Below are 21,598 nucleotides of genomic sequence, written 5' to 3'. Positions count from 1 at the left end.
ATGCTGGCTTGCCGGAACATGTCCAGAGAAGGGCAACAACGTGGGTGAGGGTTTTGGAACACAAGCCCTATGAGGAGAGGCTGAGGGAGCTGGGGTTCATTAGCCTGGAGAAGAGGAGGCTCAGGGGAGACCTTATTGCTCTCTACAACTACCTGAAGGGAGGTTGTAGCCAGGTAGGGGTTGGGCTCTTCTCCCAGGCAAGCAGCACCAGAACAAGAGGACACAGTCTCAAGCTGCACCAGGGGAGGTTCATGCTGCATGTTAGGAAGAAATTCTTTAGAGAGAGAGTGATTTGCCATTGGAATGGGCTGCCTGGGGAGGTGGTGGAGTCACCATCATTGGAAGTGTTCAGGAGGAGACTTGATGGGGTGCTTGGTGCCATGGTTTAGTTGATTAGGTGGTGTTGGATGATGGGTTGGACATGATGATCTCAAAGGTCTCTTCCAACCTGGTCTATTCTATTCTATTCTATTCTATTCTATTCTATTCTATTCTATTCTATTCCATTCTATTCTATTCTATTCTACTCTACTCTACTCTATTCTGTTCTGTTCAGTTCTGTTCTATTCTATTCTATTCTATTCGCTTCATTCCATACAGTTCCTATAGGTGTACTCTTTTCTTCCTTTTTTTTTTTCCTTAAAACTGGTCAGAGTCAGGTGACTTTACAGGAAAAATGAACAGTCTGAAAAAGACAAAAAGATGCTTCACATGATTTATATAATTGTGTGGTGGCCAGTCATTTGTCTGACAGGAAGCAGAAGTTATGGAAATGCCTTTCTCAAGAGCAGAGATCCACAATAAGAAAACCTATATGCATGCACTGAAGGGACAAGCTGCACTACTGAGGACTTTGCCATTTTCTAAGAGCTTTTTGCACGCAGAGTGATTTTTCACTAACTTTCCTGCTTTCTGTTTGGATAAGGTATCATCTGTCACCACTCAATCTTTCCTTTTTTAGCTATTAAAAAGGCATGTAATTTTAATTTTTGTGGCCCATTAATGTGAAAATGCCATTGGACTTGTTTAGCCCGAAGTCATGGTCTGAGCTCAAATTCCTCTGCTTTTGAGGAGACTGACTACATTTTAGAAACAGAGAGGCCATGGACTGAAAGATCAAGGTATGAAAAGAACTACACACAAATATTATTTACAGCAGCTCTGCAGGGAACACAAACAGGTACACTGATGTCAGGTGTGCCACATGCCACACACTGATTTTCCAAAGCTATATACAGTGAACAAAATGAGGAAGTATGGTAAAATATTTTACAACCTTCAACTGATAAAAATTAAAATCACAATTTTGTGATCTCACTGAACCCAGGGGACAAAGAACCCCAAGTAACCATTACAATCCTGTGGAGATTATGCAGTATTTGGATAATCTCCATTTAGTTTTTTTATCTAATTTACTCAGATAAATGCATTGTTTAAAGAAAAATGTAAAAGAGGAGGAAAAAAGAAACTGCAACAAAAAACGTGAGGGTGGTCTCAGATGTCTGTCTTCTTTATGTAACCTTTTGCATTTTGTGTTTAAGAACTGACATTCCAAATGATTTTCTTTGGCTTCCTGCCTGGGCTGAATACTGAGGCAGCGAATTAGAAATGCTTCAGAAGTCCCACAAAGAAAGATCTTTGCTGTGAAAGTGTAGCTAATGTGACACTTGCACTGGGAGCTTCTTACCTTTATCAAATGACAAAAGATGGCCTGGATCTGGGTGGTGAGAGGAATGAAGACTGGAAGGGCCATGTGCTGAGCTATACCACGTGTCCCTGGTGCCAGCTGCTCTTCCCTGCCTGTGTCTATGCTGATGGCACCTCTTATTTCTGTTCCAGGGGCTAACTTTGTAACTCGGAAAATTAGTCGCTCAGTAGCAAAGATTCACCTGGGACAGCTGGATTGTTTCAGCCTGGGCAATCTTGATGCCAAGAGAGACTGGGGCCATGCCAGAGACTACGTTGAGGTAAGCTGTGGACCATGTGCCTTTTCCTGCATTGTCTTTATGGTGGGTGTGCTTCATACTGCTGTGGCGTCAGGTTATGGTTCATGGAGGGCAGTCTCAAGATGTTTTGGCCCACTGAGGCCTGTTAACTTTGCCTCACTCTTGATTTCAGGCATGGGAATTCGGTAACACAGCAGTCTACCCCAGGCATGACCTGAACAGAAAAATAAATCTTTGGGATTACATTCCTTGACTTAATTCCTTGGGGGAGGGGGCTGACTGTAAAGTGGATCTACTTTACAGTCTTTCTTCTATTGCTTGGGCAAATTTTATCAAATCATAGAATAGAATCATAGAATACGCTGAGTTGGAAGGGACCCGTAGAGGTCATCTTGTCCAACCCGGATGCAGTAAGCAGGGACATCCCTGACTTAGATCAGGTGGCTGAGAGCCCCATCAAGCCTGACTTTGAATATCTCTAGGGATGGGACCTCCAGTACCTCCCTGGGCAACCTGTTCAAGTATTCCACCACCCTCATTATAAAGAACTTTTTCCTAATGTCCAATCTAAATCTACCCCTCTCTAGTTTAGAACCATGTGCCCTTATGACCAATATTAAGATTGCAGCGAGATGCAACGTGACCTGAAGTCAAAGATCCTACTGGAGGTTTGTGACCTTTATGATAAGGAGAACTGAATGGTGTGTATCTTCATGATCGTGGGTCTGGCTTGTTGTACAGTAGAAAGAAGAAACACAACACAGTTGTTGTGGCAGGTATTGGAACGATGAGCCTGCATCTGCAGTTTGACGTTTTCTCGTAGTCAGGGTTTGTTTCTAATTTTATTCTGTGCACCTACTTAAGCAGACAAACAAACAATGCCCCTGTATTGTATTACAGGCAGACATGAATGACCACGTAGGAAATATTGTCTTTTCCCCAGGAGACTTTTGTCCCCATTTTGGTGCTTAAAGATTTCCTGTGGTCACTAGACTATTTCTGTCTTTTAATAATTCCTTGCTGGGAAACCGGATTTGGCTTCACCATTCATTGATGTAGTTTAAAAAGATGACGACTGTTTGTTTTGTTTTTCTGTATTACAAAGACATAGTTCATTTAGAGAAAAGTCTGATTTGTGATTTTTATTGGAAGCTGAGATTTACAAGGTAGGACAAAAGCTGATCTCTCAAACTTTGTTTATGGTAAAAATACAATAATAATTAAAAAACCCACCCAAAACAAACCAAAAACCAGCAAGAATACAAAAAGAAACTATTCTGAGTGGTACTAAATAAACAGCCATATTGCCTTGGCATCAAAAGGGTTGCAACGAGTAAGCAAAGGAGGAGATTTTGGGCAGCTGGCTATAAATAAAGTTGGCTTTTGGTTCTGCACTGCATTTCCATGTGAGGTGTTAAAAGCACCATGACTGCTCTTCCACGGCTCTTGGTTAAGATTTGTGGCTACAACATTAGTTGAAGGAATTAATCCAATGAACCACCCCAACTGTCTTTTTAATGGATAGAACTATAGGCAAGGGTGTTCCTAAAGTCCACTAGGAAGGCTCAACCCAAAGCAAGTAAAAGATAAGCCAAATAAAATGATCCGTTACAGGAACGTAATGAGCATAATTTGCTAACAGGCGCTGGATATTCCATGAATGCTTTGGCTATCACATTCCAAGACAACTTGCACCAGATCATAAATCGTGGGATGAACTCTGATGTCTTCTTCCATAAAGGAAATCCAGAATAACCCTCTGGTGCCTAGTGGGTCAGACCCTTGTCCTGTGTTCAAACCTTTAACAAACAAAAAGGAAATGAGACAAGTCTATCCAGGAGAATGACTAGCTTCCAGGGCCTTTGGCCTCCAGAAGGAATGTAGTTGTTCGAGGTCTACAGCACGAACACATGTTTATTGTGTAAGTAGCATTCCAGACCATCCAGCTACACATTTTGGGCCTGTCCCAAAATCTTCTGGAAAGAATTCCTCACTAAAATATAGTTCATCTTGAGTATTTTTCTTCCTGGAGAGGTATCCCTTCGGGTAAGGCGAGAGTTATTATCAATTCTCTAATTCCCTGAATGTTGTGAAAATGTGGTTAGAGGCAGCCTTCTAATGGCTAAAAAGAGAGTAACTTTAAACTGGAAATAAACAATTGTTTGAGGCTTTAATGGACTGGAAAGTAGGGCTTAGAGATTTAGCATTGCTCAAATACATAGTATGTCAAAAAGCACAATCATATTTACAAGATTTGGGGAGCTTCCTCAAGCATATGGCTGAACACACAGGGATCTGTCTTATCCTCTCCATATGTACTTTTGAATCCCATTGATAGTAATACAAGTAACACATGTAAAGACTAGACCACGTACTGTGTTCTCCTTATGTCCTTATTAGGGATAGTCATAAAACCATAAATACATTCTTTTTTCTTGTTTTATAAAACATTATGGGCCAGTTCCTGATCTTATGAAAGCTGACAGCCAAGCTCCCATTGACTCTGTAGAGAGGCAGTATCCTGTATGTACTGGAGTGGAGAACATCTGGTGGTTGCAATGCACCAGCAGAAGTCAGAGCTTCTGAGCCTTGATCACACACATTCAACTAATTGTCTGAGTTCCTGGGCAAATGCTTCTGGTCAGCTTGAGGTCAGCTTCAGTAGCAGATGATTCAGGGCTTTAATGTTTAGATATGGTTGGACCAGATGATAGTAAGAGGTCTTTTTCCAACCTTATCAATTCTGTGATTTGATTCAGGTTCATATCAGGGAAGAACATTTGGGACGTGGGTGTGATCAGGTTTGTGAGTTGGGATGTGAACTGCCACCTGCATGGACTGAAGATGAAGTATAGTGGGACTGAAGATGAAGTATAGTGCCACTGAATTACCTCACCAGAAAGAAAGGTTTCCATTCAGTGTTTGGAAAAAAAAAATAGAAGTAAGTAGGCTTTGAAAATATGGAGGTCTTCAATAGAAATCCAGCAGAATTTCAAACAACAATTACATGGGCTCATAACTGGGTCATAAGTGGCTCCAGGTCAATTAATTACAGGTTTAGTCAAATGCTTTAAATTCTGTTAATACCTCTTAATATGTTTCTGCAGTGGTTGCTGCACCAGAACAAGAGGACACAGTCTCAAGCTGCACCAGGGGAGGTTTAGGCTGGATGTTAGGAAGAAGTTCTTCATAGAAAGAGTGATTGGCCCTTGGAATGGGCTGCCCAGGGAGGTGGTGGAGTCACCATCACTGGAGGAGTTTAGGAAGAGACTTGATGGGGTGCTTGGTGCCATGGTTTAGTTGATCAGATAGTGTTGGATGCTAGGTTGGACTCGATGATCTCAAAGGTTTCTTCCAACCTAGTTAATTCAATTCAATTCAATTCAATTCAATTCAATTCTATTCTATTCTATTCTATTCTATTCTATTCTATTCTGTTCTGTTCTGTTCTGTTCTGTTCTGTTCTTTCTCCATTTTTGCTCTGTTGTGATCCAGCACCAGTTTCTTGGGGTGATATTAGAGATGATGAGCAATGCCACCAAGCTGGAAGAGGAGAAACAATGTATCAGCACTATTGATATATAAACCTTCTGTGCGCTGTTTTGTGTTGTGAGGGTAACATACCTTTTATTTTCTTAAGAAAATTCTAGTAAACCATCTGGTAGATGTTTCCAAATATTAGTACAATTAGTACAATAGCAAGCCCTGACAGTCTGACTCATTTCATATGTTGTTCCTGGGGATGTCATGGACACATTTATTTGTAAAGATGCAAAGAGAAAGCCAACAGACAGAACACGGCCATGTTGTAAAGGGGCTCTGGAAAGAGCAAGTGTGTTTTGGAGTTCAGCAGCTGAGACTTTCTCCTCCTATGCTTTGGTATCCTCTCCTGATGCAGCTCCATCACACATCTGCAGTGGTAAATGTGGTGTGTGTACCTCTACCCCACACATATGTATGTGTGTGATGTTTGTGTGTAGGGATGATTTTGGCAATTGTTTTCAATTTCATGTATTCAAGAGGTGTATGCATGTCCTGTTTTCTCTTTAAGCTTGATATGTGTGCTAAGCATAGAATAAACAAGAAAGAAAGTAATTTGTTAAAATAAGCCTGGACGGTTAAAATATGAAAATCGGGAGACAGAAGGGTTTAAAATACTTTTCACCACATTTGTGTTCAATGTGTCAGTGTCTTTAGTCTTTACAAAGCAAAAAAATTGCTTTCCTCAGTAAAACCATCTGCTTTGGTTTCCTGTGCCTCAACAGTGATATGTGTATTATTATCAAGGCCACCCCAGTGGTTCTCTAAGTAGCCTTATTGCAGTGGTGGTCTTTCAAGTGATGGAAAGGTTAGACCAGGGCTTCTTTCAAGTGAAAGGTTTCCAGATTGATAAATTACTTATTGTTGTCATGCTTCTAAGGCTGACCTGTTACAGCATTGCAGCTTAAATGCAGTATCTTTTCAAATAGCACCACTACCAGAGTTGCCCTGACCAGTTCTGCTGTTGCAGCACGTTCTTCTTGTAGAACACTGAATGAAGGCACTTGTCAAAAGTAACTTTAAATGCATCCTGTGTTTCTGTGGATTTTTACTTTTCTGCTCTGTCTGGAATGTGTGGAAAACCAAATAAAATTATGACAGGTTCCATGCGTAGGAGATACACTGATGATGAATTGGAAGCAAACATGGATGCCAGCAGACAGACCATATAATGCAGTGTATAACCCACCTCTGCAGTCCATGTCCATGCATGGTGTAGGACAGTGTGTACTCATTAGCAATATGACACCAGGGTGAAACCAAACCAGTTTTCTAAACAGGGTCTGTTCCACCTTTCAGTCAGTCTTGTGGCAGCTTTAACTTGAGGCAACTGCAGGTGAGACTGCGGGAAAGAGGTGAACCTCCTGAGGGTGGTGTGATTGCCTGGATGTGGAGACACCACCCAGCCTGCCCAGGGTTGCTGCTGCACCCAGAGGGAGACCACTGGCCCATCATGCGATGGAGCATCTTCACTGGAAAGAAGATCTTCACACAGTTTAATAGCAAAGTTTGCACAAGTTTGTCAGTAGTGAATGTAAACCATTACTTTAAAGTTATTTTTTTCCCCTTTAGTCCATGCAAACTTTATGAATTTGGCAAGTGTGAAGCAGATTTGATGGCAACGTTCTCATGAACGTTCTCTAGCCTTCTGCATGCAAAACTCTAAATATTATACAACAAGGAAACCCTGAGTTTGTGGAAACAAATTATTGTGATATATGGGCGAGTTAATGCAAATGAAATGTGTTCTTTAATCAGCTGAATCACTTCAATTGGCATTTTTCTTTCTTTTGTTTGCTCTTTTCCCCCTTTCCTGAGTTAGGAAAGAACACAAGCAAACAGAAACCAAATCTCAACCAGTTGTGTCTGCCTTTGAACTCAGAAAACTGCCCAGGGAGGTGGTGTAGTCCCCGTCCCCGGAGGTGTTTGAAACAGGATTGGATGTGGCACTTGGAGACATGGTTTAGTTGTCATGAGGTGCTAGGTATTAGGTAATAGGTTGGACTTGATGATCTCTGAGGTCATTTTCAACCTGGTTGATTCTGTGATATTCTGTGAACTTTTATCCAGTCAGACAGTGTTTGGCAGCATCATAGAAAACGGGAAGCAGCAGCATCTTTTAGGGGTAAATGCTAAGCATCAGTAATAACAGGTGCTGCTACCAGCCCCACCTGCAATAACCCAGATAGTTTATTGACCACTCTATGATCTACAGATTTGAGTCTTGCAGCAATGCACTGCAGTTCTGCAAGAGCTATAGTGCAGAGCTGGGTTTAATTTTAATAAGGGGGGAAAGAAATCCCTTAAAACAGATCATTAAAATTTAATGAGGACATTTTTAAAACCCCATAATGGTTCAGTTTACACTGGAAGTCAGAAACAGTTAATGGTGTTGTTATGTCTGTGTGGTAACATCCTCACTATACAGCAATTGTTTTCATTTGAAATGAAGCCAGTAAAACATCATGGGCAGTGCATTCCCAGAACCAGAGTTTTCAGCCCTCCCAACAATTTCAGGTTGTTCCACTGAAAGGAGAAATGTTTCAGAGGATAAATTAAAATGTCAGGGCTCACTTTTATTGTCCTCTAGCTGTTAATATTCAGTGCATTATTAAGGAGGCTGGTTATCAGCAAGAGTGACTGCTCTCTCCTGATCTGGGTATGGAAAAGAAAAACGTGATATTTTAAAACGTTTTGTTTGTTCGAGTGGGAAACATTCTGCAAACCCACAGGGTGCACTTAACATGCCACTTTTAGTTTTAGCAGAAATACTTGAATTTTAGCTGTAGGTGTTTTTTTGGATGGAGCCTTGACCTAACAACCAACATTAATGGTCCAAAGATAGAGCAGCTGAACTTTCCAGTTGGCCGTCTTTGGCCGGCATTAAGCTTCCCCTGGGGAGGGTTGACTCGATTACCAGGTTAAGTATGTGAAGAAAGCTTATTGCTGTCAGGCGCTTGACTCCTCTCTCTATTCCTCTCAAAATCCCTGTGATTTCTGCAACAAGAGCAATTGTTTGTTTCCTCAGGGCTATGAGGAGTGTTATGTTTGTCAGGTAGGTGAGCAACATGATGTTTACTTATCCCCTCTCCCCAGTATGGCTGGGATGGTTTTGCCTGCAGCCATGGAAGAGGAGAAGGAAGTAATCCATGGATTCCCCACTTCATCCTGTGCCTGCAGCTTACCTGAGGGCTGTGTAAAACAGCTGGTTGCTCGGTCAGACCCTCCCAGTGCTCCCTGCTCTGTGCAGGTCAAGGCTGGAGGGGGGCAGCCCAGCAGCCATTCTTCCTCTCACGCCTCACTGATGCACAGTGTAACTCCTGATGCAGGCGAGCTTGGTGGATGTTTCATTGCCTCCAGTGAAATAAGGATTTTGATAGTGTTTCAGAATGAGTAGGGCTATGTATCTGCTTTCTACATTTTCTGTTGTGCAGTGGGATTAAAGGACCTCTGTTTCTGGATTTCCAGAAGCAAAGTTAGAGGATCCCTAATGATTCATTTGCAATGTTATCTGTCTGCAAGGACAAATTATTAGTTTGGGAGGGTTTTTTGTGGCAATGAACATAGCTGAGGCACATTTTGCCTGGCCTAGCAGCTCTTGTTCAGAGCATAGGACAAGCAGGGCAAACTCAACCATCAGGAAGCCCAAAGAATTGTGACCACCAGCCAGAAGCCTGTGCTGTGAGCCATGGCCTGGACTGCTGGGTCTGTAAGTGTTGGGTGTTGAGCCAGCTTCTTGAAGCTGTTACTTTTGTATTCTTCTGCTGTTAAAAGAACAGGCAGCACTGTGAAAATATGCCCACTCTCTGGCTTTGCTCTTATTAACAAGCCTTGTATTCTTTAGAAGCTGATATTTCTAGTGCAAGTTGTGCATTGTTATTTCTTGATCCACAGAGAGGCTTTATTTGGGTATTTATATATATATCAAAGATGTTTTCTTTCTTCCAAGTGCACTTTACACGTTGCTGTAAGGAGCAGTAAACTGCACTAGTTGAGTATTAGCTCCTTCTTCGGCCTTAACCTCTATCAAGTGAGGTGTTGCTGTACACAGTAACAGCTTACCAAGGCAACCCTGATGCTGTAATTCCAGGCACACGTGTTGCTTTTGGCATAATGAGATGTTGGCCCTGCTGCACTATGCCTTATTTTACAAGAAAAAAGTAATGCTTTGTGTGGCTAATGCAGTATTTTAACCTTATGCATTACAGGCATATTTCCCTCCTCAGCATTGATTTCTTATGCTGCATTCATTTCCAAACAAATTTCTCTCTTCCTCTGAGGTGTTTTAAATTCAACAAGCATCAGGTTTTTAATACATCCTATTCATTTTAAAGGGGAAATAATTGATGAGGGGGAAAATACTTTATATCTACCCTTTTCATTTTATTGCCAGTGTTATTGCTGATATCCAAGGTAGATATCTGTTACAGATAATGCCGGTTTAAAACTGTACATCTCCTGGATTACAAGGTGTCCTGGTTTTGCTGGGATGAATTCCCAGGCCAGCCATGGCTGCAGGCTGTTAGCAGTTTGGAGTCAGCCAGGGCAGCTGCCTTGAATTGCGTCCTGGTGAATCCCAGACCAGTGAAGCCATTATAAAGGGAGAAGTTTACTGAGAATGGTGCCTCTTTTTCCTCTCCTTCTCTCAAGGGTCACCGTTCTTGGAGTTGCTCACTCACCATCCTGGTTCCAAGGACTCTCTCTTCACAGAGAGTTGTTAGGCATTGGAATGGGCTGCCCAGGGAGGTAGTGGAGTCACTGTCCCTGGAGGTGTTCATGAGGGGATTGGACGTGGCACTTGGTGCCATGGTCTAGTAGTCATGAGGTCTTGGGTGACAGGTTAGACTTGATGATCTTTGAGGTCTTTTCCAACCTTATTGATTCTATGAGTCTATGATTCTATGACAGCTTTTCTATTTATTGTGACCACCATACCTTTGCTGGGCTGTGTATAACTTTGTATACTTTATATTGGCATTGGGATTTTTTTTTCCCCTCTTCCATTAAATTTGTTTTAATTTCAGCCCATGGCTTGCTTGTCTTTTTCCTGATCTTCTTTGCTGCCTGGATGGGGCCACGATAGAGCAGTTTAGCCCCAGATACTAAGTGTAGGCACCAGTGGAGCTGGGGTTATTGAAAGAGTGCCACAATGCACGAGACAGGATGGTCTGGAGACTGTGAGAGACAAAACACCACAGGTCTGCTTGCTTGTCTTTTTCCTGATCTTCTTTGCTGCCTGGATGGGGCCACGATAGAGCAGTTTAGCCCCAGATACTAAGTGTAGGCACCAGTGGAGCTGGGGTTATTGAAAGAGTGCCACAATGCACGAGACAGGATGGTCTGGAGACTGTGAGAGACAAAACACCACAGGTCTGTTCTCCAAGAAGCGAAAGCCCAAGAGGTGTTTGCATGCTGGACACTGTGCCTTGTACCACCACAATTTCTTGATAACTGGCAGCCTTGCTCTTGAATATTTGTGTTGAGAGGAGATTGTGTTTTAAGTGCTGTATTCAGACTGTAGCTGGGGAATCACCACACTATCTGTTTGTGCATGTTCCATCAATATATTTATTGGATGTTTTATTTCAGACACAATGCCTCATAGGCCTTTCCCAGTCACTCTTTGGCAGAGCTGGGTTAATGGTTGGACTTGATGATCTTGAAGGTCTCTTCCAACCAAAATTATTCTGTGGTTCCATCACTCTGATGCATCATCATGGCTTGCACCACTGGAAAGTGGCTTTCTGAATGAATGGTACTGGTAGCAGAAATGATACTGGCTTTCAAGGAGGAACCTGCTGTGAAGCAGGGCACAGTTGTGCTCTGCTTCTCAGGAATGCTGAGGTGGAGCACAAAGGAGCTTGCCTTCAAAGGATTGCTTTGGAGTGAAATCTTGTTCTAATAATACATTTATTGACTTTGGTGGGACTTGACCCCATCCATTAAACTCTTACATTTGTTCTTGGGGAGGCTGGCAGGAGAGAAAGAGTCTCTGTGCTTGCACAGAGCATTACCCTGTACACCTGTGATAAGAAGAGTCATAGTTTAGCTCTAAAAGTGACCCCAGGAGACATTAAAATTCCATTTAATGTGTTACCAACATAAACAGGAAGTGTAATAAAGAGTTTCCACCTGGCCCACGCTGTGCCAGCCTTCAGCTTCAAATGGACAGAGTGATGGAACTGATACACAACTGCCCACTCCCTGTAGTTAACTAAATTAGACTTTCCTCGAAGGCTTTTTCGTTGCTGATTTTTGTAAGGTCACATTTAAAGAAGGACATGTGTGTAACAGTGTACATGCAAGAGAAAAAGTTTGAGTAAAAAGTCCACCCAAACCAGAAGTGAATTCATCACTGTTGTTACCACATTCATCTTGGAGTGATTACAGAAAATAGAGTTAAATAATAACAGAATCCTGCATGTTTGCCATTTACCTTAAAATATACCGTGATGAACAAAACCAAGCCTCAGTTCCTTTGGCTTAATTTATTCATTTGAGCTTTGTGAACAAACTGTGTAGTCAAATGGCATGATGAGGATAGGCATCTAGCTGCACTGATTTGTAGCAGTCTGATCACTTGAATACAATGTGCCATAAACATTTCAGGTTGGAGGGGAAAAAGCCCAATCCAAATTCTGAAAACTTATCTTAATGTCTCGAATAGTTCTTTTTGTTCTGGAGATGCTTGTAAAGCAGCTGACTCCTAGCTGAGCTGATAGTTTTATTAGCAGTATCTTAAAGTGATCCTTTTTTTTTGCCTAGATACAGAGTTTCACTGGGATGCTGGTTCATGTAAAGTCCGTCACTGGATCAGCAAATACCAACCTGTCACTGCAAAGTCCAGCTGTGGTGGGTGTAGGAGAAAACTGCTGGAGCTCACACTTTTAGTACAATTTTTTGGAAGGAAAAATCATACCAACTTTTGTATTTCATGATGGCAGATAAAAACTAGAACATAGAGCTGCCTGTAAACAAGACTAAACTGCTGGTGTCAAGGCTCAGGATGAGAGCTAGCGTCTGGAATCCTCTCCAGCACCAGCTCTGCTGCAGCTAGAGCGAGCACTGAATAAAAGCAGAGAAAAGCAAATTTATCCTTGGGAGCAGCACAGCAGATGGTGGCATGCTGCATCCTCATATGGGGGACACCAAGGCAGTATAAGGTAAAGACTAAGACTCTGGTTGATAAGGGAATGCTGCTCTGGGACCGCAGTGAGCTGCTGCTGCATAGTGTGCTTCATTCTGCCTGTGAACAGAGCCTGAAATTCACCAACCTGAGAGAAGAACAAACCACAGGCACACAGAAAGTAGTAAATGTTTACCTTGGATAGCGATGATTTGTTTTCTTAGAGCGAAGAGAGATGAGGGAAGGTGGATGTGTTCAGTTAAACAGTTTGACTTGAGAATTGTCCTTAGTACTAATACTTCTGAAACCAACTGGCTCAGTGGGATCATCCACTGGCCTATGGATATTCTGCATTTCTGCATAATTAGTGACTTGTATTTGGCACAGGGAGCCAGCTCAGCCTGCCCACTCTGCAGGGACAAGACAGCAAACCCAGGTTCTCTGTGTAGCCTACCACTGCTACAATAAATACTTCTTTTTTTACAGCTGATAGAATGAGTTAGTGCTACACAGATTAGACCAAGAATAGCCAGGTAGTAGTTTCTCAGTTAGCAGAAGATCCAAGTCATCTTAAGCTGGATGGTCATTTGAACCTTAATGCTTCCCTGCTTGAGGACAAAGTGCACAGCTGGACTGTGGCCAAGACTTCCACAGGCATCTGATCCACCAAATGTGATAGACCTTCCTTCCAGATTTCACCCTGAAACTTAAACATTTACCCCTGGATGTCTTTTTACTCATGACTTTGATAATTCAGTTTTAATATTTTTAAAGATAACTTGTGTGATATTGTCATACCTGGTTTGTGTCCTCTTCTCCTTTACAACACTTAGAGATGATTTGGAGCAAGGCACTCCACGTGCGTTTTTGGGCTGCTGGTCCTTCTGTCGTGGGCTACAGAGAGTAACAGGAATGCAAAGATTTGCCTGACCAAGACTTTGTGTGCGATCTGTTGAGGTGGCATCTGAGTTGTTACTGAGATTTTAATAGCAGCAAGTCCTGAGTATTTAGCAGAAACATCCTTTCTGCCAGAGCACCGGAGATCATAGGTGCCAACAAATAAAAAGTGTCAGTTTGCTTAGGCTAAAACTTCTTGTTTTTTGCTTTTCAGTTGCTGGAACTTCTCTCTTTCTTCTGACAGAACCATAAATCCTCTAGTTCCCATAGTTAGAGAGGGAAAAACCAAATGCAAACCCTGAATTTCACTTAATGAAAAGGAAGAACAAGGGAAGTAGAAACCAGAGTATTTGATTATTATTTTTTAAAGCAAAAACACTTAAAGGAAAATAAAATTCTAATGAAAACAAATAATTTGCAAGGTATTGAGTTTCTTTGTGTGTACACACAACAGGAATTAATTGAGGTAGCTACAGTAGTATTCAGAAAAACCTTGCTGAGTCATGTGTCCAACAGAATTTTAATTAAAAGAGACCAAGAAGAGGGCCCAAGTAAGAATGAGCCTGCCCATGGGAACCATGTAGCTCCACACCTGAAGCAGGTCGTGTTCGTTACTCAGCGGCTCCTGTTAATGTGATGTTTGTTGCTTTATTTAGATGGACGTTTTGGCTCTGCTTGCCTTTGTTCTTGCTGTCCAGAGGACTTTGGCACATGTCACACTCTGTGTGGTGTGGTCAGAGGAGACTCACAGAAGCGCATCCACCCATGGCTTGCTGGCGGACAATGGCAGAACATCCTTGTCTTTGAAAGTGGCTCATCAGGAAAGCGCTGATCCTGCTGCTCTCTGTTGAGCTGAATGCAGATGAGAGCCGTGATTAACACTAATGAGCGGCCAGGGATTTATTGTTTGCTTAGAGATAAGGAATAGGCTTCCTTTGCTGGCACTTGCTGCCAAACAGCTTGATCCTAGTTCACTAAGCCTTTTATTAGTTATTGTTGTTGGGGCTTTTTGTTTTGTTTTGTTTTGTTTGTTGTTTGGTTTGGGTTTTTTGGGGGTTTGTTGTTGGTGAGTGTGTTTGGTTGGTTTTGGTAGTGGTGGTTGTTGTTACTTTAAGTGATTTCTTTCACCAAAAGCCTTTTCATCGCTTGGTCTTTTTTTTATATTCTATTTTTATTGCAAATTGTCTGAGCTGTTTGTCATTCGGGCCACAGTCCTCTGGAGGTCCTTTACGTGCATCACACATTCTGCGTCCAACAGTGCTCTTTCTGTTCAGCGCTTGCCCTCCTCCCCAAAGCTGAAATAAATCAAAGTAGGTTGAGACTCAGTCGCAATAAATCAAGACCTGTCCAAAACTGGAGCCTGCCCAGTCAAAATGTCATAGCTTGGCTTTCACTGAGGATTAATTAAAGGCCTGATATAAAGCCCAGATGTGCTTCAGGAGAGTAGCAAAACTGCTTGGTGGTGGCTGTACTAAAAACCAAGTCTCCCCATGAATCTGCCCACCCAAGAACATGGAGGAGGATAAGGCTGAGGGAAAGGGAAGAAGGGAGGGGAGAAGTAAACTGAATCAGGCATGATTTTATAGCATCTATGCTGGTGGAAAACAAGACAAGCTCTATGCTAGAGCACCTCTGAAAAATACAAAGCACGTGTGTGTGTATTTCGAACAGCAGCAGAGAACATAACTGTAAAAATGCTAATCAGGAGTGGGATAAAACTAACACAGTGAGTGAACTTTTGCACTTTTTATAGTAAATATATACATATATATTTATATATGTGGTATGCCCAGTGACTGAGTTTCCTCAGTGCCTGGTTTACATTAAATTCCTGAAAGTCATTTTGGCTAAAATAGTTTAGCTGAAGATTCCTGAGGCTCTGATAGGGACAGTTATGGGAATTTTGTGCATGTATCCAAATTCAATGTTTTTGAATGCAAATATCTAAAATATACTTAAATTGCCTGCTTCTTGTGTTCTGGCCTTTGTAAAACTCCAGCTTCAGTCCCCAAGACACAGTGATTTCACTCAGCAGTGAAGTGAACCCGTTCAAAAAAAGTGATGGGCACTGAAAGTGTTGCAGCTTGGTTACAGGCCACAGTATATGGCTACACTTTTACTGTCTTTTACACATGTAGACATACAATTTCCTGTGGAAAAAAAGTTTAACTAATTGTATGTGTTTCTATTGAAATTATCTGCTTAGGATTAATGCAACATTTATTGTCATAATTGGTTTTGGTTGCTTTGGACTTCCTGTGAGACCACATACATGCTCTAGTGAGATGCTCTGTTAAAATGTCACAGACCTGGATTCTGGGATGTAGACCTGAACTGCAGGTGATTCTGGGATGGCAGGAGATCTACCAAGAAATGCAAGGCTACCCTGAACTCCTCAGTCTGGTGTAGTGAGAGATGTGCACTGAGTCACTCTTTACAGAGCAGTCAGTTGTGATGCTCTGGATGTTCCTAGCCCTGGGGTGTTCCTATGCATATTTATGTATGGACTTGTGTGTTTATTTACTTATATCTTTTTAGAGATGTGATGTGCTTTCTAGTCTCTGCCTGGAATAAATGAGTGCCACCTTGCAAAGCAGGTAGAGGAAGGGAGGAGATAAGGTACTGGACACAAGGAGCAGATAAAGATCTTATTTCTGCAAAATGGGAGGCAAATGTGTATCAGTTCTTTAAGGTTCCAAGAAGATCTGATGGAAGCCAGAGTTTGAGGGAAGTCCAGTGTCAGGCTTCTGTGGTTTGTTCATGTTACACATCCTAAATGGACATTTGCGCCACTTCAGCAAGGCACAACCATGACAAGCCTTGGCTATGACATGTTAGATGGCTAGTGAGTAACAAGTGTTGCCTGCCTCTGTGGAAAAACAAGCAAGCAAACAAAAAACCCCACAACAACAACAAAAAACCCCAACCAAACAAAAGTGGCTATCCTCTCCTCCCAGGGGCTGCTGTGGAATCACCTTTGGGAATGTCCGGATCAGAGGGCACTGAAGAGAGGAACTCACTGCTGGCATGGGGAGCTGGGTGTTTTGATGCCACCACTGCAGAGCTTTGCAACAGACAAGCACACATGAGAGGTCTTTCCTTATGGCTAAATCGTTCTCAGTCTGTAATTTCCTATAAAAATTTCACCATGGGTTTAAATTTAGCAAAGCCCATCGAAGTCTGGGAACTTCTTAATGTTTTTTGTTTGGTACAAATTTTAGCAGCGTTCAGCCTTTGAGCCAGGATCAGCAAACACTGAGGAGGCTGTGCTAAATTTAAAGTCCTGCCTTAGTTCAAATGCCTTTGCAGGCTGTTACTTCTGAACATGAACCATGCCTTTGCTCTGTCTGCGCGCAAAGGAAAGGAAAAAAATAAGAAAGATTAAAAGGCTAAGTGGTTAAAATTTGACAATTAGCTACTGTACATGCTCAGGAGCTTCCCCAGCTTTCCCATCAATCCATGTTTTCTTTATCTCCTGGGTGGTCCCTACCATCCCTGTCCATTCTCCTAAGATCCCATCCCCCTTTTCTATATCCTTGCCCTCCCAGTTAAGGGGGCCCTCTCATCTCAGTTCCCCTCCTTCCTGCTAGGAGCCAGCCAGTGATGGTCTTTATTTCCTGCTTGTAGACCAAAGGAGAGGCAGGTGGTACAGGAGATAAGACTACAGCTTTCTGCTGTGGGAAATCATGCTGAGTCTTGAGCCTCCCAAAGCTGGGCCCAGATGAATACCCAGGGAGCATGCCCTGGCTCTCCAGTACATTGGGAGATTTGTCCTTGGCACTTTTGGAAACAAGTCTTTTCTTCCCTCCTTTGAGAACTGGTTATTCAACTGATGCAAGTCAGTGGATCCCATTAAAAGCAAAAGCATTGTGCTAATTTGTGGTGGTTTTATAGCTTTCTTGGGTAAGGTGGACACCAAACCATTAAACTATAGGTGGACCTCTTTTAGTGTCCATTTAGGATAGTAGAAAGCTTGTTAGCCTGGACAGTGTGTCTCTGAGACAGGCAAAAAAGGAAGCTGTATGTGCTATTTGCTTTGTCTTCATGGTGGGTCTCTGAAAGCAACTGGAGCTTTAGGTCAAGCTGTATCTATTCTAGAGATCTGCCTCACTTAACTCAGCATAATTATAGCAGTAGAGCTCCCTCCCTCTTCACTGCAGCCTGGAGGCAGCAAGGGCTGTGTGAAAGTGTGACGGCAGATCATGTCCTGTATATACACAGCCCAAACTTCTAGGGAAGTTATTCCCAATAATTCCCATTATTGAGTTTGTTTCTTTTCTTAGTCACCAAGGATGTGTTTTGCCGTGGTGGATACAGAAACAAATTCTCCTTCAGTGTCTTGATGACATTGTGCTCAGCAGTTCCTGTTGGAAACCCATGGAAAGGCATTGCCTGAGGTTTCTTGTCAGTAATAATATGATTTTTGGAAGGCATAGGTAATGCCTACTGTATGGAAATTGCTTGGTCAACTCCTTCCATTCAGAGACAGCTTCTAAAGTCTATTTTTCTCTTTGATTCAGAACTTTATTGTGTGTAACTCATCAGCTCACGAGCATCCTCAGCGCAGGCACAATGGGACCTTAAACTGAAAATGAGCATATTAAATCAATTGTACTTAAAGCAAACATGTCTCAGAATACTATTTCCCCATTCCCTTGCTGTAGAGCACAACAATGTTGGTGTTAAACGTATGTAATTGTAGTAATTAAGGAATTAATGGCTTACAGGACTTCAGTGTACTGTGAGCAGTCAATCAGCCTATGATGCCTCTGAACTTTTTGCTGTGTGAGGTATTATACTGTATTTGCTTAATGCAATTATGGAATAATCCTTGGTGCAGTTTCCTGGAACAATACAAACAGCTTTTTCTTCTCTCCATGTGTTCCTGGTTTACAGCCTTGCTTGGAAGGGAGCTGTGCATATGAACTTTTGTTTCCCTTCACACTGGGGTCCAGTTCCAACATATTTCTTACTTCATTTTTGTTCTGAAAATATTTGTACTCCACTATCAGACAAGTGTATGTTTTATTGAAATCCTGTCCTCGATAAAGATTAGGAGAAATACTCAATTTCATTATACAGAAGTGTTAGTACTGTTGTGTTTATTTTCCCCGTGTTGCTTTTAATCTCTTGGTGCAGGTAGAAGGTATCATGTTATCTTCAATCTCATATTACTTGCTTTGGAAGTTCAGACAAAACCAAACCCCTGCATCTCACCAGCCCTGACTCCAGATATCAGGCTGGATCAGTTCTTTGTCCTTAATTCCTATCTCCTGCTTAAGAAAGGATAAATTTCTAGTTAACATGTTAGGGTAAAACTCTGAATCTAGCACCTCATAATTGCCTGCTCCTTTGCAGCCTATTGAACTGTGAAAGAGAGGAAGAAGAGATTGTCTGAAGATATATTTTTTTCTCCTTCTTTTTATTAGATTTGAGCTTAAATCTATTTTAAAGTTTTTATGTATGAAAAGTGTCACTTCTGTGAAAGTGCAGGGGTTCTGCTAATATTTTTATGGGCTGGATATATCCTGAAAAAACAGAGTAATTGGAAAATGTTGGATGTGCTGTAACTACCATCTGCCCCTGCCTTAAAAAATGTGCACGGTTCCATACACACATTTTAAATGATCCATCATATATCATCACTTACTACAGTACCTCATTCATGTAGGTGTTAGTTTTTGTGTGCAAAAGGTCAGATCTTTTCAAACTTGATTCTGAATGCCTGTGTTTTATAACAACCTGTCTTTCCTTTGAAGTTGGAATATGTCTTTTTAATATAATATTTCATCATTAGCTGGAGGGAAGAAAAGAAAGGGGAAAAAATTGCCATGTTCCTGCTTCAAATCAAGTTGACTGAGGTTTTTTTGGTTGGTCATTCGTGTTTCTAACATCGGAATTCCACGGTATGGATGATGTGTTAAGAGCTGCAGAACTTATTTCACAGCCCTGCAACTTTTCAGTCCTAAAGAGGAGACAGAGAATCTCAAACATGAAATTTGGGAAGGGAGGGAAAAAGTAGCTAGTGAGTTATTTGTCCTGTATGCCATGTTTAATATAAGCTTCAAGTTAGCTCTTGACGCTGCTTGAGCTAATTCTTTATAAATCCCTTTAAAATGCACACTAGGCCTGGAACATTTTAGGAGGGAAGGCCAAAGAGTATCAGTATAAAATTAAAAAAACCAATATCTTTTGAGTTTGTTCTCTTGGCTTCTGGGAGCTGAGTGGGTGGTGAGGAATCCCTTCCTTCTAATAATGCTTTTACAAATAGACATTTCACAACCATTTAAAGAAGGTAGCTGGGATGGAAAGAGGAACGTGTCTGTGTGTTTCCTTCCAGAGCAGAGAATAAGTGATGGAAATTGTCATGGGTGAAATAATGAAACATGTAGGAATTAGAAAAATATACAAGGAGATCTATTAACTTTGCTTTAGACATGGTAACTTGGCCTTTTAAATGTATCAGAAATTTAACACAATGCTGCCTGTTTGTGGCATTCTAATTAGGGGTCTCTTGGTGTTTCCATTACCAAAGAATATTTTCTTGTGGCTTTCAGCTAACATTGAAAACAGGAAAAATAAAAAGTACCCAGCTCATTTTCTCGAGAAGCAATGCCAGATTTCAGGTGTAAAGTTTTACACTGAATTTAGCCTGAGTTCATATTCTGTTTGTGGTAGGTAGTGTGATTTTTTTTCTTTCTTTTTCCTTCAGCGTGTCAGTTGTTGTTGTTAGTAGTTAGTGTTCACCAGGATCCTTGGCTGTGCCCAGAATTTGCTCAGTTTTGTCATGAGGAAGGGGCAAAGATATCTTTTTCTTTTCAGCAGTGCTTTCGGGCTGGTCACAGACTGCTACACAGCCAGGCTGCTTGGGGCCCTTGGACTCCTCCCAGGAGTGGGATGAGATGGGGTATCAAGCATGACCTGCATCTCCCTCCTAGCATTGGGCCTCCTCCAGAAGCTAAGAGAACAGTGATACTGCTTAGAAGTCTCCGTGATGCCAGCAGACTCCCCTTTCTCTATATTTGGGTTCATTCAGCAGTTTTTCTCTCTCATTTGCAGTGCTTTGGAAGCTGGCTCCCTAAACACTGGTAGTGTCATGATTTTTTATCATTATTATTATTTTTAGTGAATATAAACTGATAAATCATGGTTTGAATTAAATACCAACTGACTGTTGGCACAGAAGATCTGGCAGTCAGCTCAGTCAGTAAGCCACCAGATCCCTACCTCAGCCAGACCCAGTTCATAGGGATTCCTTGCTGGATAAAGTCTACTGGCTCAGCCATTGTATTGTGGGAGGTAGTGCAACCCTTTCCCAAAATGAGAGGTGCATGACACCTCTGCACTGTTGTTTGGGCCATGGTGCATGTTTTGGTGACACGCATCAAGGATCTTGTATATGGTGGTTCCAGTTTTGGACATATCTGTATTTAGTATTATGAATTCCATTTTCTTTTTTTTTAATCTGGAATTTACTCTGTGGGAGGAAATCTGAAATTCACAACATGAAAACACTGAGAAATTTTAGTGGTTATTGCAAGCTCCTAGTGTGAATTTGTCAAGCACTACCGTGGGACTTTACTGATTTCAGTCCCACAGCCTCTACAACATCATCTGCATGGAAAACCTATTTGGAAGAGATGTCCAGTGGGTCCTCTGGGGCTTTTGCTTTCTGGTGCATTTAAACTGACTGGGGGTTCACTTAATGTGCCAGCCACAAGTCCTGAAGTGTCCCACAGAGATGAACTGGTGACAGCCTTTGTTGTCTGCTGATTCCTTCTCATCCCAGGTCAGGGATTTTTAGTCTTCATGAAGCAGTGTAAGTTGCCCGGTATCTTAACCTGTTCCTAAGTATCTTGGGTTGAATACAAGATGGAAGAGTTTAAATCAGGGAGTCCTCAAATACTCCAAAGCCTGCCTGGAATCCTCTGTGGTTCTAAGAAATTTGTACTAAAACATCAAAGGGGAATTTGAGGTAGGGAACAGGGTGGGATTTAGAGGCACTTGTGGCCTGCTACAGCTGGGTAACAGTGACCAGAGGAGCCAGTCAGTATAATAAATAGAGGTGACTGTGAAACCCCTTAGAAAC

The 21,598-nt window shown here is 41.9% G+C and overlaps 1 protein-coding gene across 1 annotated transcript in view; it reads left to right on the top strand.

The window, feature by feature from the left end:
- Positions 1-21,598, top strand: part of GMDS (GDP-mannose 4,6-dehydratase) — a 370,458-nt gene that overhangs the window by 145,042 nt on the left and 203,818 nt on the right. The window contains exon 7 of the mRNA XM_009903807.2: positions 1,840-1,967. Coding sequence (XP_009902109.1) covers positions 1,840-1,967 — 128 coding nt within the window. The remainder of the gene's footprint in view (positions 1-1,839; positions 1,968-21,598) is intronic.

Source organism: Dryobates pubescens, chromosome 9 (assembly GCF_014839835.1).
Source record: "Dryobates pubescens isolate bDryPub1 chromosome 9, bDryPub1.pri, whole genome shotgun sequence".
Taxonomy (NCBI): domain Eukaryota; kingdom Metazoa; phylum Chordata; class Aves; order Piciformes; family Picidae; genus Dryobates; species Dryobates pubescens.
Note: the sequence above shows the minus strand (reverse complement) of the source record. Positions and strands in the feature narration are given on the sequence as shown.